General features: G+C 27.7%; 1 protein-coding gene across 1 annotated transcript; it reads right to left on the bottom strand.

The window, feature by feature from the left end:
• Window positions 1-13,602: 13,602 nt before the first annotated feature.
• LOC114184258 (non-specific lipid-transfer protein 1-like) lies at window positions 13,603-14,443 on the bottom strand. The gene is made up of 2 exons (XM_028071546.2): window positions 14,016-14,443; window positions 13,603-13,882 (listed from the first exon to the last, which is right to left on the bottom strand). The coding sequence occupies exons 1-2, from the start codon at window positions 14,375-14,377 to the stop codon at window positions 13,873-13,875; spliced, it is 372 nt and encodes a 123-aa protein (XP_027927347.1). The 5' UTR covers window positions 14,378-14,443; the 3' UTR covers window positions 13,603-13,872.
• Between the last annotated feature and the right edge of the window lie 3,415 nt (window positions 14,444-17,858).

Below are 17,858 nucleotides of genomic sequence, written 5' to 3'. Positions count from 1 at the left end.
CGATAAACTATAACGATTACTATTATTAAAAAACATGCAAACTTTGAGTCTGGCACCTGCCTATATTAACGGTGCAAGATATGAATAAATAATTGAGATCATAACGAATTATCCTCTTCTAACCTTTTTCATGATATGGTTTTCATGATTTGCTTAAAGACTCTTTCATTCAACTTTCTATAATGTTTTCCATTTTGTATAAACTCTTTTTTTTTTATGTAACTAATTCACTTAAATTTTTAACATTTTATTTTTCATTGCAGGGATTTATTGATTATTCATATTATACGCCTTTTTATTTTATTATCATAGAATCATATCATATGTCTAATTCTATAAAAAAATATGTTATATATGTCCATTTATACCATGAACAATATTTAAATTCCGTTATTTGTACTAGTATTGTAATTTTTTATTTTAAATGTACTAAAATATTCTAATATATGTTATAATTTGAATTGTTCTAAGTTATTACTTACGTTATAATTTCTCTACCATATTTTAAAATTTTAATTTTTTTTATAATTAAAAATATTAAAAAATAGACTTTAAACCTAACTCAATTTTATGAAACTAAATTGTAAGGTGAGGTTTGCACCAAATTATATTTTGTAAATTTGTTTTAGTTGTGGTAAGACCTTCAACATGTCTACTTTACCTATAAGGCATATACATCTTGAATGTGAAACTATACATTATTAAGATTAAGAATTCAAGGTGAATTCAAGTTTTATATTGGATAAAAATTAATAAGATAATTAATTACTAGTATATAAGTAGAAATGACAATAAATTCATTTTTAAATTCTTTATTGCATTTTATTGTGGTGTTCATAAGCTGTGTCTTTAATGTGTCTTTAAAACACATTGATGGACATTGATTTTAAAATTTATTAAAAGATTTCTAAAGTATCAACTTCTTGAGATTCTAGATTAAAAATGTTGTCCTAATATTTTATATAGTGATGTATACATCGTTGAGACAAAAAATTAAAATGTTTTAGTTAAGTTTGAATCTATATTTAAAAATATTTAACCTTTGTGTAATGTATTTTTACATTTATTATAAAAATTTTATATCACTAATCTTTTAGTGGCGATGCAAACAAATATTTTATTTTCATACATAACAAAAATTGTAGCTGGATTGTTTCTCTTCTCGATCAGTTTATTTCTTAAATATATTATCTTGTAAACATGATTATATTGTTTAATAATTAATTTCTAAATTAAAATCCATTATGATATAAAGCTATTTTCCAAACAAATGGTTTAAAAACTATATTTTGTTGTTTCATGTTTTTCTTTTTTTTTCCCTGATATCTGCACGCCAACAACATCACATGGAGAAACTTTTTGTGGTTAAATGTGAAAATGATTTGAAAAGTTTCGATTTGGAATATGAATACTTAAATGTGATAAAAAGAATTATAAACAGTAATGCCATCAGAAAATGCCTGTAAGGATGTGTTCTTTTGTGGATGATGATTTGAGGGAGAGGGAGATGATTGATTTGGGTTAATTAGAAGGTGATATTTATGTTGTTCTTTTTTATGGATTTGGGGGTGATATTGAAGTGGATTTGAGAGTGATTTTTGTGAAAATTTGTGAAAGATTTGACTGATATGACTAAAAGAAAATTAAATTTAATAGATGAAAATGTAGAATGACCTAATTGTCCTTGGTGTTAAAAAGGTATAATAAAATGATATTTAGATAAGTTATAATTAGTTTCTCATATATTATTATCATAAATAAAAATATTTTAAATATTTATTTATTGAAAAAAAATAATATTAAATTATATTTGATTTAGAAAATTTAATATTTTAATTAAAAAAAACATTTCCAACCACAAAAAAAATACTCTAATATAAGTAAATATTTAACTCACCCCGCACCAGTTCACCACTTCCGAACCAACTTCGTGCTGGTCACCGTCCCTCTTCTCAACAACCAGTGGTCACGTCCCTCTTTATGCTTCTTTTCATTTGAATTCCACGACTCCCAGCAGCATGTTAATTTATTTGAAATCATGTTAATTTATTTGAAATAAAATACTGAGGGTAATTATGTAAAATGACTCTTAATCCCTCTCTGATCTTTGCCTATCAGAGGGATGCGAGAAATCCATTCATCCCGCAGATCATCGCTCTGGATCGCTTTTATATCATTGAAAAAGAACATAAACATTCTGTAAATTCATCGTTTGCTATCACTCGTATACAGTATTTAACCCCATCAGAACACGGTCTAAAGGTGGATCATATTGTCTCTTAGCATAAAAAAGATAAAATTACACCAAATTATAACTTTGTCCTTACAATTGTAAACCTTTCATAGTTTATTAGATGGTGAGTATAGTCGTATAATGTAAACAAATCTTGTCTTATATTTGAAATGACATTTCGATATGATATTGTACTTTGACAATTTATTTTTATCCAATCATAAGTGGTTTGATTTAATTTATATATTCAAAATGTTATTTAATTATTGATTTTTATGCAAAAACTCTTATCAATATTTTAATTTGATATGAAATTTTAAAAAATATATCATAAATTCAATATGAAATTAAATCTAATAAAAAAATACATATTTTTTTCTTTCAAATAATTGCAATGACATATTTATATATAGATACATGTATTAAAACAAATAATATTTTTATTTATATCTAAATTAATCTTATCATATCTTAAAATTTTTAATCACTCTTATTTTTTTAGCTTTAACTAAAATAAATTTATTTTAAAATAAATATTATTTCTGATTTTTATTCCTTGTAAGATAAAATTAAAAAAATAATTAAGATTATATAGAAATATAAAATTATATTTAAAACTTAAGTATAAGTTTAATTCATGTAATTTTATAAACATTATTAATAAAAAGTATAAATATTATTTGCAGTTTCATCCATTAATTATTTCATTATTTTTCACTTTTTCAATTTAATTTGTTTCATTTTATTAACATTAAATAAAAAAATATTTGAATAACTTGTACTATTAAATTGATCTTTTTATATCATATCGATTAAAATAAATATGATACAGTTTTTTTGTTCTTTATTTTTTAATTTTCATTTAAATAATTTTATTTTTTATATTTCTAATATTTTTCCTTTTTTTCACTAGAATCATTCTACTACAATTGAGACTGAGAAAAGATATGTAATCAAATTTGAAACAAATTGAATTAATTTGAATATATGGTTGGATTGAATTGGATAAACAGTACAATGAATAAATAAAATAAAATAAAATAGATAATTTTAGTCAAAGTTCGAATAATGAGTTGAAATTTAATGAAAATTTGACTCAATCTAAATTTACATTTTAATATTTTATAAATTTGTAATATATTTTAAATTTTAAATTTTATTTTTAGTATAATACTTTTTTTTTAAATATAATACATTAATTATTAAAATTATACAGGTCAGTTTTAAGTTAAAATTCACTACATTTTCTTAAAATAAAAATATTTTTATTAAATAATTTAATATAAATTTATAAACTCAATCTTATTACATTATAATGCAAATAACTCAAATCTGATTAAACCAATAAATTAAATAATTATATATAAATTTTAAAATGTTAAACTTGAATCCAATCCAACAAAACTCAGGCCTAACTAGAATATAATACTAACTGTTTTTTCTCTAAATGGAATGTCACGTCATTGATAGGTTAGGGGTTGAACGGTCCACGTAATATTAAAGTCATCTCAATAATATAATTTTGGTACCTTTCTTATCAATAATTGTCAATTACCCCAAACTGTCTTCTAAAATATCTCCAAGCACCATAAAATGATCCATAGTTGTTGTTTGTAGTTTTCAATATGCTAAAATAAGTTCATATGCTATGGCCCTCATAATTAGGACAGCCAAAAAGTCCTAACTTGTCTTTATCACCTTTTTAAAATTATATATATTACATTTAATTATATAGATACTTTTAAATTTTTAATTAATTAATTAATATCCCAAATAAAATAAATTAAAAGAATTCTTATTTTTATATTTTAAATTTTTCCAGAATAATTAGTGAATATTTATAATATAATTTACAATAACATTATATTTTTTAATCTTTAATAACATAATATAATAATTATAATTCTTCAAATTATAATTTTTTATATTTTAATTTTAGTAAATAAATTTTAAGATGGTTTGGCTAATTGGTGAACAGAATAAATTAGTAAACAAAAAATGTTAATCTATTTTTTGACTAAATTGATGGCAGACACGCGCATATGCGCACGTTGAAGATTAGAAGTTCACCTTATATCTAATATTTCAAACAAATGAAATAATATGATAAGTATTTTGTAAAAAAAAAAATATTAACAGTATAATTCAAACAGGTGAATTGAGTGAAAGAAGATTTTAAAAATTTCAAAGAAAAATTGTCTTAAATGATTGAAAAGAGCATTAATTAACACTAAAAATATGAAAGTATTCTCAATATAATGAAAAAAATGAAACATAAAAATATACAAAAAATTTTATCATAATTAAGTAACAAGAGTACGTAAGACCCTAAAAAATGATGTTTTAAAAAGTTATAGTGGTTTAAAATTAGCGAGACTCGATTATTTTAATATTAAAAAGTTTTAGTATAAATAGAATTATTATAAACAAATTTCATTATTTTAAAATACACAATCTCTCTAGAAACCAATTTTCTAGAGTTCTCTGACTTCTTTCTAGAATTTTAAAAAGTGATAGTGGTTTAAAATTAGCGAGACTCGATTATTTTAATATTAAAAAGTTTTAGTATAAACAGAATTGTTATAAACGAATTTCATTATTTTAAAACACACAATCTATTTAGAAACAATTTTCTAGAGTTCTCTGACTTCTTTCTAGAGGTTTTGTCTCTCTTTGGTCGTCTGATTGAAGAACTGAGACCGTAGGATTGATCCTCTCGGCGAGCTCTTCAAATTGGACCAATTAGTTTCTCCAAACATAAAAATATACAAAATTTTTTATCATAATTAAGTAACAAGAGTACGTAAGACCCTAAAAAATGACGTTTTAAAAAGTGATAGTGGTTTAAAATTAGCGAGACTCGATTATTTTAATATTAAAAAATTTTAGTATAAATAGAATTATTATAAACGAATTTCATTATTTTAAAACACACAATCTATCTAGAAACCAATTTTCTAGAGTTCTCTGACTTCTTTCTAGAATTTTAAAAAGTGATAGTGGTTTAAAATTAGCGAGACTCGATTATTTTAATATTAAAAAGTTTTAGTATAAATAGAATTGTTATAAACGAATTTCATTATTTTAAAACACACAATCTATCTAGAAACAATTTTCTAGAGTTCTCTGACTTCTTTCTAGAGGTTTTGTCTCTCTGGTCGTCTGATTGAAGAACTGAGACCGTAAGATTGATCCTCTCGGCGAGCTCTTCAAATTGGACCAATTAGTTTCTCCAAACATAAAAATATACAAAAAATTTTATCATAATTAAGTAACAAGAGTACGTAAGACCCTAAAAAATGACATTTTAAAAAGTTATAGTGGTTTAAAATTAGCGAGACTCGATTATTTTAATATTAAAAAGTTTTAGTATAAATAGAATTATTATAAACGAATTTCATTATTTTAAACACACAATCTATCTAGAAACCAATTTTCTAGAGTTCTCTGACTTCTTTCTAGAATTTTAAAAAGTGATAGTGGTTTAAAATTAGCGAGACTCGATTATTTTAATATTAAAAAGCTTTAGTATAAATAGAATTGTTATAAACGAATTTCATTATTTTAAAACACACAATCTATCTAGAAACAATTTTCTATAGTTCTCTGACTTCTCTGGTCGTCTGATTGAAGAACTGAGACCATAGGATTGATCCTCTCGGCGAGCTCTTCAAATTGGACCAATTAGTTTCTCCGTTCGCGTAAGTTGAGTTTTCGCTCTCTTTTTTAGTCTTTTTTTGTTTTTTATTGCATGCAAACCCTCTTCCGCTTGCATGCAACGTTTTAATCATCAGTATGAGTCTTTGCTGATCAGTGATCATAATGGTATGTCCTGATTGTTCTTGTGATATTTCTATGGGTAGATAGAGCATGTTGTGGAGTTAGAGGTGTGGACATTTTTAAGGCATTGATGTTTATAAAGCTGTCTAAACAGGATAACAAATAAGGGAAGCTAACTATTTTGCTTGAATTTCGTATAGAAATCATTCTGATGACTTTGAATTGCATGATTGAGTGTTGTATGAGTGCTTGAATTGTGTAATTGAGTGTATGATTGGATTGTGCTAGATTTCTGGACTGTTGCATGTGAGAACAAATTGAGAATCTGGTATTTTCGCCTAAGCGAGCAACTCTCGCCTGAGCGAAAACACCAGAAACTCATCCCCGGTCTCTGCGCGAGATCTTGCCTAGGCGAGCCAGTCTCGCTTGAGCGAGAGTCACTCTCGTCTAAGCGATACAACTTAGCCTGAGCGAGAATTTGTCCAGAGTTTGGGTTGTTCTCTGTTTCGAGCCTCGTTTAGGCGAGAACGACTCGCCTAAGCGAGAGAGCCCTTTTGCCTGGATGAGACCTTCTAGCTTGGGCGAGAACCTCTGTAGCTGAATTTTATTTATCTGTTTCTAATGGATGAAGCTATGTTTAAATATTAAAATGTGAACTTTGTTATGATATGCATGAATTGTTATGACTGGTAATATGTGTGGTGGTGATATTGCATGGAATTGGATTATGAGAAGATGTGGTTGAACTAGGATTTCAAGGGAAATTCTAAGGGAAGTGTTTAGTGTATGTAAGGACATAAAGACTCAGTTTTGGTTGGTATCCTGACGCTCCAATAGCCATTAAGACTCATGTAGAGTATAATGGATTATGTCGTGAGGAGTAGCAAGAGGTCCTAGTTTGTGGACCCGATCAGTCATAGACGCGAAGGGAACTTACCTTGGGAGTGGTTGGGTGATAACCCCTTGAGCCGAAACTCTGCAGAGTTTGGGAACCTTCACAGGTGCAAGCCACCAAGAGATCCGATGTCGCTTACATAATCCAGATATCGAGTCTAGAGTAATGTATATGTACTGTGTTTGTGATGGCCTATGTGATTCTGGTAGAAATGAGAAATATTGCATGGTTTGTTTATAATTGAATTGCATGATTTTTCTTATCAGATTAGCTTACCCTTGCTTTCTGTGTGTCTGTCTGGTGTTGTATTGTTTTCCTTTTGCGATGATCACCTATTCGGTGGGAGCAGATGTGGTTGCAGTGTCAAAGGCGCTTCTGGAGATGAAGAGTCATTGTTTTCTTGTTGAGGAGGAGGTTTCCAGTGGGAGCTTTAGCAGTGGTCAGTTCAAGTATAGAGTTTATTAGTTTAGTTTAAGTGTATAAGTGATATATTTTTATAGTCATACCTTTGTAAGATTGTATTAATATATTGTGTACACTGTATTATCTATTTTGGAACTATGATGAAACTCTATATTTTTATTAGTTTTAAACGGCTGAAATTGGGATGTTATAGAGTACTTCTCATCCATTTGAAAGAAAAGTTGAAGTTTGTTATTTTTTTCGATCAATATATTTTCTTTGAACATATAAATTACTCTCAAATGAGTGGTAGTTTCTACACCCATTTCTTTTCTTCGCACATCTCGTAAAATTTAAAATTCTTATTTTACCCTTATATTAATATTCTAAAGTTATTTTACCCTTATATTAATATTCTAAAGTGCAAAAGCTTCTCTACTCTGTGTTGCCATTACAACTCTCTTATTGGTTCTCTCTCTTCTTCTGACAAACTTATTCCTTTCATAGTTATTTCTGTGTACTAGGCATGTCTTTACTCCTTTGTATGATTTTTCTTTGGTTACTCCCTCTCCTTGAATCGCTTTGTCACAATTGTCCACAAGAAGTCTTAGACATAGTTGTACTTGCCGAACCGTCTCAACATGTACAGAGCTAGGAGCGATGCTTCGACCTTTCATTGTGCTTCTTTCTCTTAAGCACTCGCTTAGACACCATTAATTTTTTTTTTTTTTGGTAATAATAAGAATATAAAAGTAGAAGGTGCATGCATTCCGGTTCCGGATTAACTATTTTAGGAAATATTCATATTTTAATTATTCCAGAGCGGGTGTTTCATAATGGATTTCCATATCTAGGAATGATTTATAGAACTCTCGTTCTAATTTTTTTTTTATATCCCAGATTGGGTGTTTTTAAAGGTATTTCGATCAATAAATACCATCTAGAATATCCAATTCGAAGTATAATAAAAATTCAAAATAAGTGTTTTGAAAGTTATTTTTATATATGGAAATATATTATGAAAAATTCATTCACAAAATTATTTTTATGTTTTCGATTGAATATTTCAAATGCATTTTCAGATCTGAAAAATATCTTTCAAAATATCCAATCCAAAATTTTTGTATTTTTCATATTGAATATTTTAAAACATATTTTCCAAATATGAAAATATCTTTCGTAACATCCAATCCGAAAAGTATAAAAAATAAGAATTTTTGTATTTTTCATATTGAATATTTTAAAACATATTTTCCAAATATGAAAATATCTTTCGTAACATCCAATCCGAAAAGTATAAAAAATAAGAAAATATAGGGAATTTAATTATAATTTTAATAAAGGGTATTTTAGGATTTACAACTTTTATGGAATTGTAGGAAAAGAAGTAAGGGTGTAGGAAGAAAGACCCTTCTCAAAATTGTATAACTATCTTTAGTTTTATAGATATCATCTTTCATGAAAGGTCAATTTTTAACTGTATCCTAATAAATTAATTATCTTTAAATTGCTTTGACAATGAAAATAATTTTTTAATATAATTAAATCATACAATCTAATTTTTTTAAGAAATATACATGCTTTCCAAAGAAAATAATAATAATAATATAAGGTATGTATGGAGATCGATAAAGTTAAACAATTTTTATAACAAAATTAAAATAAAATAAGAATATAATATAAAATTTTAGATGAGGAAAAAGATTAGAAAGAGGTTAGGTTGAGATGCAAAATGTTTCTTTAGAGAGAACGTTCTCACTGCACAGGGCAAGAAAGACTGACAACATATTATGCATTTTTTCTCTCAAGATATAACAACATGTTAGATTGATCGAGTGCACCGAAGGATATCTAGACCATATGAACATCAATATCTTTAAAGATAATATAAAACAAAAGACTGACAATATTTCATATAATTGTTTCTCTAATTCAAAAGTAATATTTATAAGTAGAAGATGGTAAAATAAGAATAAATTGTAATAAAAATTATTAAATAAAATAGTAATTCCTAATAAAGTTAAAATCATTAACCCATAAATAATATATACCTAATAAAGTAAAGTCCATTAAAACAGTATTAAATGTAGGATAATTTATTTATTTATTTTATTTTTAAATTATATTAACTATTTCTAACCATTCCCACATAATTTTAAAAATAAAACAAAACATAACATATAAATATAATATTTTAAAACAAAATATAGTATTTTAGCTAAGGAACTTGGGTTTAAGCCCTACACTTGGTACTTATAAACTTTTTCCTACGAAAATGCAAAGACTTAATTGTATTGAGCTATAATTGGATTTTAATAAATAACACATACAATATCGGTGTTCATTTTAAGTTTTACTAAGTGGTTGTATGTTATCTTATTTCACGAGTATCACTTAGAGACTTGTTCATATCTCACAATGGTTTCTGACTCACACCAATAAGATAACTGTCATTAAATTTATTAAGAGGTATTTTAAAAAGTAAGCATAATATATATATATATATATATATATATATATATATTATGCTTACTTTTTAAAATACCTCTTAATAAATTTAATGACAGTTATATATATATATATATATATATATATATATATATATATATATATATATATATATATATATATATATACCTTAACCTTATTATGACTACAATTATATAGTACACCTCGTCATAAAAATGAGACATAACATTTAGTCAAATATGTTGATATACTTTAATCAATAACAATTTCGTTATTACCTATTGAACTTCATTCCATGAGATCACCATTCATGTTGCAACTAATTTATGTGTTTTAGTCTCATTCTACTCGACACCTTAAGTACTTGTTGATGAATCAACCTTTTGGTAAGTGGATCTGCAATATCTTTTTTTCTGACTTGACAAAGTCAAGAAAAATAATACCATAAGTAATTAAGTTTCTAATAAACTTTTGTCTTACTCTTAGATGCCTTGTTTTCTTTTTCAATAATTTTTTTGTTATAAACTTTAGATATAAGAACTTGATTGTCACACTGCATTGAAATATGAGGTATATACTTATTCCATGCTGGAAAATTATATAGAAAGTTAAAAAAAAAAAATTATCTCAACACTAGCGATATCTATAACAATAATTTATACTTTCATGGTAGATCATAAAACGACAATTGTTTTAGCATAATTCCATCATACTACACCTCCATTCTATATCATTTTATAATTTGTGTGATTGTGATAGTTGAAATTTAAATAAATATTAATGCTAAAAAAAATAACATTAGTATAGGCGGACATTAATCTTATACATTTTTAATATTTGTTTTTATTAGCATCGTTTAGTCATTAAAAGAAGTTAAAAATTGTTAGAGTCACAGAGTTGGCTAAATCAATTATTTTAACATCAGTTAAGCTCACATTAATCTTAAATATTTATTTATTAAATTTTTTTAAAACAGTTACATTAACTTAAAATTGACTAAATTGACTCATTTAAAATTAATGTTACGTTTCTTTTACTTTTTTTTAGTTCACCTATTTTTGTTATGTGGACCTAGTAATATCACAATTTAGTTATTTGATTCACTTTAATGTTTAAACATTAGTTTGATGTTTTCTTATAATAATCACAAGCATAGACACTTAATGCTTTATTTAAATATCTTAACTCAATATTAATTAAATATAAGTTTACATCATATGGAACATTTTAATTAAGATTCTGTTTCCTTTTTTTACTCAGTTTTTATATGAGCATTACTATTAATGATATTAAATTTTTACAAGAAGTAACATAATTCAAGAACCTTCATTGCCTAACGAAATATTTAAGTTTAATTATGCCTTTAGTCCCTATTTTGGAGTCAAAATCTCAAAATGGTACCCAAATTTTTAAAAGTTTCAAATTGGTCCCTTTTTTTGTTAAAACGTCTCAAGTTTGTCCTTTCTGTTAAGTCAAGGTTGATGCCGTTAGAAGGAGTGTCATGTGTCAGTACTTTGATTTTTTGAATTTTTTTTATTATTATTTTTTTTTTATTTTGAATTTTTTTTAAAAAATCAAAAAATTGCCACGTGTCAAGTTGTCATCGTGCCACGTGGCAGTGATAGAGTGATGTGGCAGTGACAGTGACACGTGTCAGTATTATGTCAGGTGTCATTTCCTTAGTCTCAATTTGGTCACTTTATTTTAATTTGTCTCAATTTAGTCCCAATTTTTGTAAAAATTAGCAATTTTGTCTCTCTCCAGATTGAAATCAAATTTAATTTCTATATAAATGTTATACACGTGGCACCCCATTTAACGCCGTCTAGCGATTTTAATTTGTAAAAAAATTCAAAAAATCGAGGAACTGACATGTGGCATCCCATTTAACGCTGTCTAGTCAGACTTAACAGAGAGGGCAAACTTGAGACGTTTTAACAAAAAATGGGACTAATTTGAAACTTTTAAAAATTTGAGTACCATTTTGAGATTTTGACTCCAAAATAGGGACCAAAGACATAATTAAACCAAATATTTAATTACACACCTTTGCATTTTCGTGTGACAATAGTAAGATCTAGCAGTTTCTCAACTCATGTTTGGTCACCATCTCTTGATTCAATCACTGGTTTAACAGAATATTCAACATAAATCTATTCATGCAACATTACTTAAAATAGCTTACACTCCCCTTACAAGATAATAAACCCGAAAATATCTCGAAGTTAGTTAAAAAAAATGGAAAATAATGAATTAAAACGACTCCAACTTTTTTGTAAGTTTAAATTAAATTGTTCATTTTTAAAACTAAAATCTCTTTAATCAAACTTTTTCAAAAATTAAGATAGTACGTAAAATAATTTTATTTATAAGTTAAACTTATTTAATTTTAATTTTAAATTGTCACAAAAAGTAATAGAGTTCAAGAACCTTCAATAGCTAACGAAATATTTAATTATGCCACGCGCCTTTGCATCTTCTTGTTTGTGATCATAAACCCACACACCACAAAAGTTAGAAAAAAAGGTTTTGAATTTTAGTTCATATAGATAATTGGATACTAAGATCTAGCATTTTCTCCTCCGTTAGAAATGTTACATTGGCTAGAGATAAGACAAATTCACAATATATAAGTGAGTGCAAGCATTATCTTACAAGCTGATTTGTGAAATTAAGTTATGCTTAAAGTTTACTATTTCGTACACGGTGTCAGAGTCTATCCTAATCAAATTTATTATTTGTTGGACATATTATCAGTCACTAGTGTCTAGTATCACACATATATACCTCGATGTGAGTGTATGTTAGAAGTCCCATATCGAGTAGATATAGGTCAATTCAAGATATATAAGTAAGTGCAAATCTAATTTTACAAGTTAATTTTATAAGGTTGAGTTTGGCTTAAGGTCCACTTAACATCACTTTCATATTTGTTCATCATCCCTTGATCCAATCATTTGGTTAACAGAATATTGAACATAAATGTCTCCATGCCATGAAACATTACTTCAAGTAGCTTACACTCTCCTTATGCACCCAAAATATCTCGAAGTACTTTCAACAAAAATAAAAAGGAAAATAATGAATTGAAATGACTTCAACTTTTTTGACAATTTAAATTAAATTGTTCATTTTTAAAACTAAAAGTACTTGCTAGAAGTGAGTTTTTAAGCCTAACTCAATCCCACAAAACCGGCTTGTAAGGTGAGGATTGCAATTAGCCTTATCTCTAGTCCATGTGGGACTTCCAACACACCCCCTCACGCCGAGATATATTCATCTCGTGCATGGGACAAAAAATTAGTGGGTGGTCCGTTAGCAGTCCGATATCGGGTGGAACAGAATGTCCAAGAAATTTTGCTAGGATAGACTTTAACTTGGTTCTGATACCATGTTAGAAGTGGATTTTTAAGCCTAACTCAACCTCACAAAACTGGCTTGTAAGGTGAGGATTGCACCCACTTATATATTGTAAATTAGCATTATCTCTAGTCGATGTAGGACTTCCAACAGTACTGTAATAAAACTTTTTAAAAAATTAAGATGGTACGTAACTTAAATTAAATATAAGTTAAACTTATTTCATTTTAATTTTACCTTCACTCCTATAAATAAGTATTTATTGGATAGGTTTGTCCAAACTGAAAATAGCATCCAATAACGCAACAAATCCAACTTAGACTTTAGAATTTCAAATTTATGCTAATGTCAACCTATTTTGGTGAACACTTTTGGAAGATGAAATGATATATTACCATTATATATGAAACATTCACCTATTATATACTTTGGTACGTACCATGTAAACTATGAGTCATATACATGTATTAATTACTCGATTATGGAATTCATATATGATGGGGTATATGTAAATATATATTTTAGTGATAGAAAATCCAATATATCATTGGAGAAACAAGAACAATATTATAACATTGATGGAGATGTAGTTCATCATCCCATAGTATAAAGTACTCCCTAGTGGGAGATCCAGACAATGGAGGAACTTAAACCATCTTTATTCCCTCTCTTTTGCTTATTATTGCCAAATAAGTATTTATAGTCACCGAGGATAAACCCTTGTGCAAGAAGCTTAGGTAACCCTACAAAGAACAAAGTGAATTTGATGTTAGTATCTGTATAAATATAGTGTATGCATGAACTTTTCAGAGTTATTTAAACACAGTGATCAACGGCATCGATGTTATAGTGTGATGTTGATGTGAGTGATCTTACGTGTTGCAATCAATGGAAGGGCTGATCTTGTAGGGCAAGTTGACCCCACAAGTGGTAGGGAGGGCTGAAAGGTGTGGAAGATTGAGTCCAGGAATCCTCAACGCAGTGTTTTTGAGGCAGGTGCAGACGGATCGTCGATCTGCGGTGGACTTGGCTTGGTCGTTGATGCGCTTCACACCGTTGCAGCATGGTGCAGGGACGGGTCCAGCAGCAGGACCCGTTAGGTAGGCTATGCATGGTGCCACAGTCATTTGCACCGACCCACATGGAATCTCTGCTTCCGCCAACGGAATAATCTCTCCAAAACCAACAATGAGAACCAGAACCACGCAGGTAACCTGCAAAACCAGAGGGGTAGCCATGATTGTAGGAGAAAGATGAATGATGTTGAGGTTGTGTTGTGTTGTGGTGTGGTTTGTGAATATTTGAAGGGGTATTTATAGAGATTAAGGATGTTAGAATGTGAAATGTTATGGAAGTAAGAAACGGTGGGTTGGTTTTCATTTAATGCTAGAATTGAATGACAGAAAACGGGTATCTCTAATAGTGCAATACAATGGTAATATGCATATATCACCCTTTTCTGCTTGCCCTAAAATGAGTTTGTGGACACTTTCCGCAGAACTAAAGATGTTTGTACAAGTTCACGTTTGTACTAACTTATTTGTCTGTTACCCTTCAATTTGTACTAACGATGAAGAATCTGTTTTATTTTTTGAATGTGCTGTTCATGGTTCATAATGTTTTTGCTGATCGATATGCATTGATCCTCTGCTTCTAGTTCAGTTTGTAAGTCCTTTAGTTAAATTGCTGAGATTATCTGCTATTACATTGTTTATATGGATGATTTGGCACATGAGAAATTCTGGCATGAAATTACTAAGGTATTTTAAAGGACATGAAGAAGAATAATATAGCTGGATTTTTAGGAATTTATAATCCCATTTATGCGCAGCTAATGGAATATACCTGGAGAGTTAATTTAATGAAGTTGTGGATTGAAGTGAGTTTTCCTTTGTTTGGCATTCTCTTCTCTTTTGTGGTTTCTTGGATGCTTAGAAGGTGATGGAGAAAATGTTTGCATTATATTCTCATATATTTTACGGAGAAATTGGCTACTTTTGGTCTTGTAAATTGGAAAACATTCTCATATTTAGTATAATAGTTTATCTAAGTCTTGATTTATTTCATCTTATGCTTGAACTTCCCGTATTCAAAATTGTATAGTTTTTTTCTGGAAATTTAATCTTTCGCATAGATTTGGTTTGGATTTCTCTTTTTATTTATTTATCTGTTTTCTTTTAATAATTTTTTATGTAATGATAAATAATAGATATTTTTTTAAGAATTCATATAGATAAAATGTCAAAATATGTAATAATGTCTAACATACATTTTATATAAAATAATATAATATAAAAGTTTAACCACATAAATTACACCTTAGAAAAGGAGAAAGGAAAAAAAAATATAAGATAAAATCAATAATTTCATTTTTATAAACAAGATAGAATCAATAATGAGTTGGATGGAGATAGACATAAAAAATAATATTAATGTTTGAATATTTGTTAATTGGATAAGAACGTGGAAATGATATATATATATATATATATATATATATATATATATATATATATATATATATATATATATATATATATATATAACTTAAAAGCCGAGATTTGAAAGATCAACAGTAAAAACAATTACGAAATAAATTAACATCCTATAAAATACTACTTTTGACTAAATCGAATACGTAAATCATTTATCAACAAGTATTATTTGACCATTTCTAGAATGTACGAAAAACAAAATCAGTATATTCTAAAGATATGAATTACATATGATTATACTTGGACGATGACAATTACAATTATAAGAATCATTCAAACTAGAAGACAACTAAAAGAAACAAATATATAGTAGACAATACAAATAGATAAGTTTGATCTAAAAATTTATTTAATATTTTTTCTATAAATAAAATAAAAGATAAAATTAAGTGACTTTTGATCACCTTTAAAGAGAATTTTTTTGAAAAAACTATGAATTTAGTTTTCACATTAATGAGAAATAGTACTATATAAAAATAATTTATAAATTTATTATTTTAAGATTTTAAATTAGAATATTTTATAAGATTTATGCATGATTCACAATTATCATCATAGCTATAATCTCATAGCGATTATCATAGCTATACAATCTCATAAATTTTTTTATAATGTTTCCTTTTTTATATAAACCTTTTTTTTATGTAACTAATTCACTTTAATTTTTAACATTTTATTTTTCAATTCAGCGATTTATTGCTTATTCATATTATACGTCTAATTCTATTAAAATATGTTATATATGTCCATTTATACATGAACAATATTTAAATTCTGTTATTTATATTAATATTGTAATTTGTATAATTTTTTGATTTCATATTTACTAAACTCTTCAAATATATATTATAATTTGAATTGATCAAAGTTATTACTAATGTTATAATTTCTCTACTATATTTTAATATTTTAAAAAATTTATAATTAAAAATATTAAAAAATAGACTTTAAAACTATAAATCAATCTTATAGTCAACAAATAATAAATCTTACCATAACTATTATAACTCTAATAATATTTTAAAATGTTAATTTTAAATCTAATTAAACCTTATAAAAAATAATTTGTGAAGTTTGCATATGGTAGATTTATCAAAGAGGAATATCTAACAAAAATGTACTTGAAGAGGAATATATGTCCCTTACACATAGTTGCCCTGACAAACAATACCTCTCACTTCATATAGAGGAAGTTGATGATCCATTTCCAGAATTAGAATTGCCAGCCTCCCTATCCGTTCCCTGTCTTGCTATTACCCCTGAGCATCATGTTTCTTTTAATGCCTTGAATGGCTCCTCCAGTTTGGGCATTATGCGATTTCATGGATTGATAAATAGTGTCACTGTCCAAATCTTGCTTGATAGTGGGAGTTTGGACAATTTCTTACAACCTCGCTTGGCTCATTATTTGAAGTTACCTATTGAGCTCATTCCTAGTTTTCAAGTCCTAGTTGGAAATGAAAATTCTCTTACAGTGGAAGGATTGTCCAGGATGTAAAGGTCACGATTCAGGGGCATACTATCAAGTTGCCAGTTTATTTGCTTCTTGTATCTGGTGCAGATGTTGTTTTAGGTGCTCCTTGGCTTGCTACATTGGGACCCCATGTCTCATATTATAGTGCTTTAACCTTGAAATTCTATTTGGAGGATGAATTTATTACACTATAGGGTGTTCAATCTAATTTACCACGTCTAGCTCTGTTTCACCATCTCAGACGAATGTGCAACACTCATGCCATTGCAGAATTTTATAAACTACAATTTCAGTCGCAAGAGGTTCCTTTCGATCAGTGGCTTGACTTACCTGATGACATTCATCCAGATTTGGCTATGTTGCTACACACCTACAAAAGGGTGTTTGACAAACCCATTGGGTTACCCTCGGACCGGTCTCACAACCATGTTATTCCCTTACTGCCAGATAGCAAGCATGTTAAGGTCCATCCCTAACAATACCCTCACAGTCAGAAGGAACAAATCAAGAAAATGGTTTAGGAGATGATACATGAGGGAATCATAGCCCCGAGCACTAGTCCCTTTTCTTCATCGATTATCTTGGTTAAAAAAGAAGATGGGACATGGCGTTTTTGAATTGATTGTAGAGCATTAAATGCCATAACAATCAAGGATTATTTTCCTATTCCTACTGTTGAGGAGCTGCTTGATGAACTCTTTGGAGCTAAATACTTTTCTAAGTTAGATCTTCGTTTGGGCTACCATCAAA

This window comes from Vigna unguiculata, chromosome 5 (genome assembly GCF_037176805.1).
Source record: "Vigna unguiculata cultivar grain cowpea cultivar isolate G323 ecotype 2 chromosome 5, ASM3717680v1, whole genome shotgun sequence".
Taxonomy (NCBI): domain Eukaryota; kingdom Viridiplantae; phylum Streptophyta; class Magnoliopsida; order Fabales; family Fabaceae; genus Vigna; species Vigna unguiculata.
The sequence above is the reverse complement of the archived record's forward strand: the minus strand, read 5'-3'. Positions and strand labels throughout refer to the sequence as shown.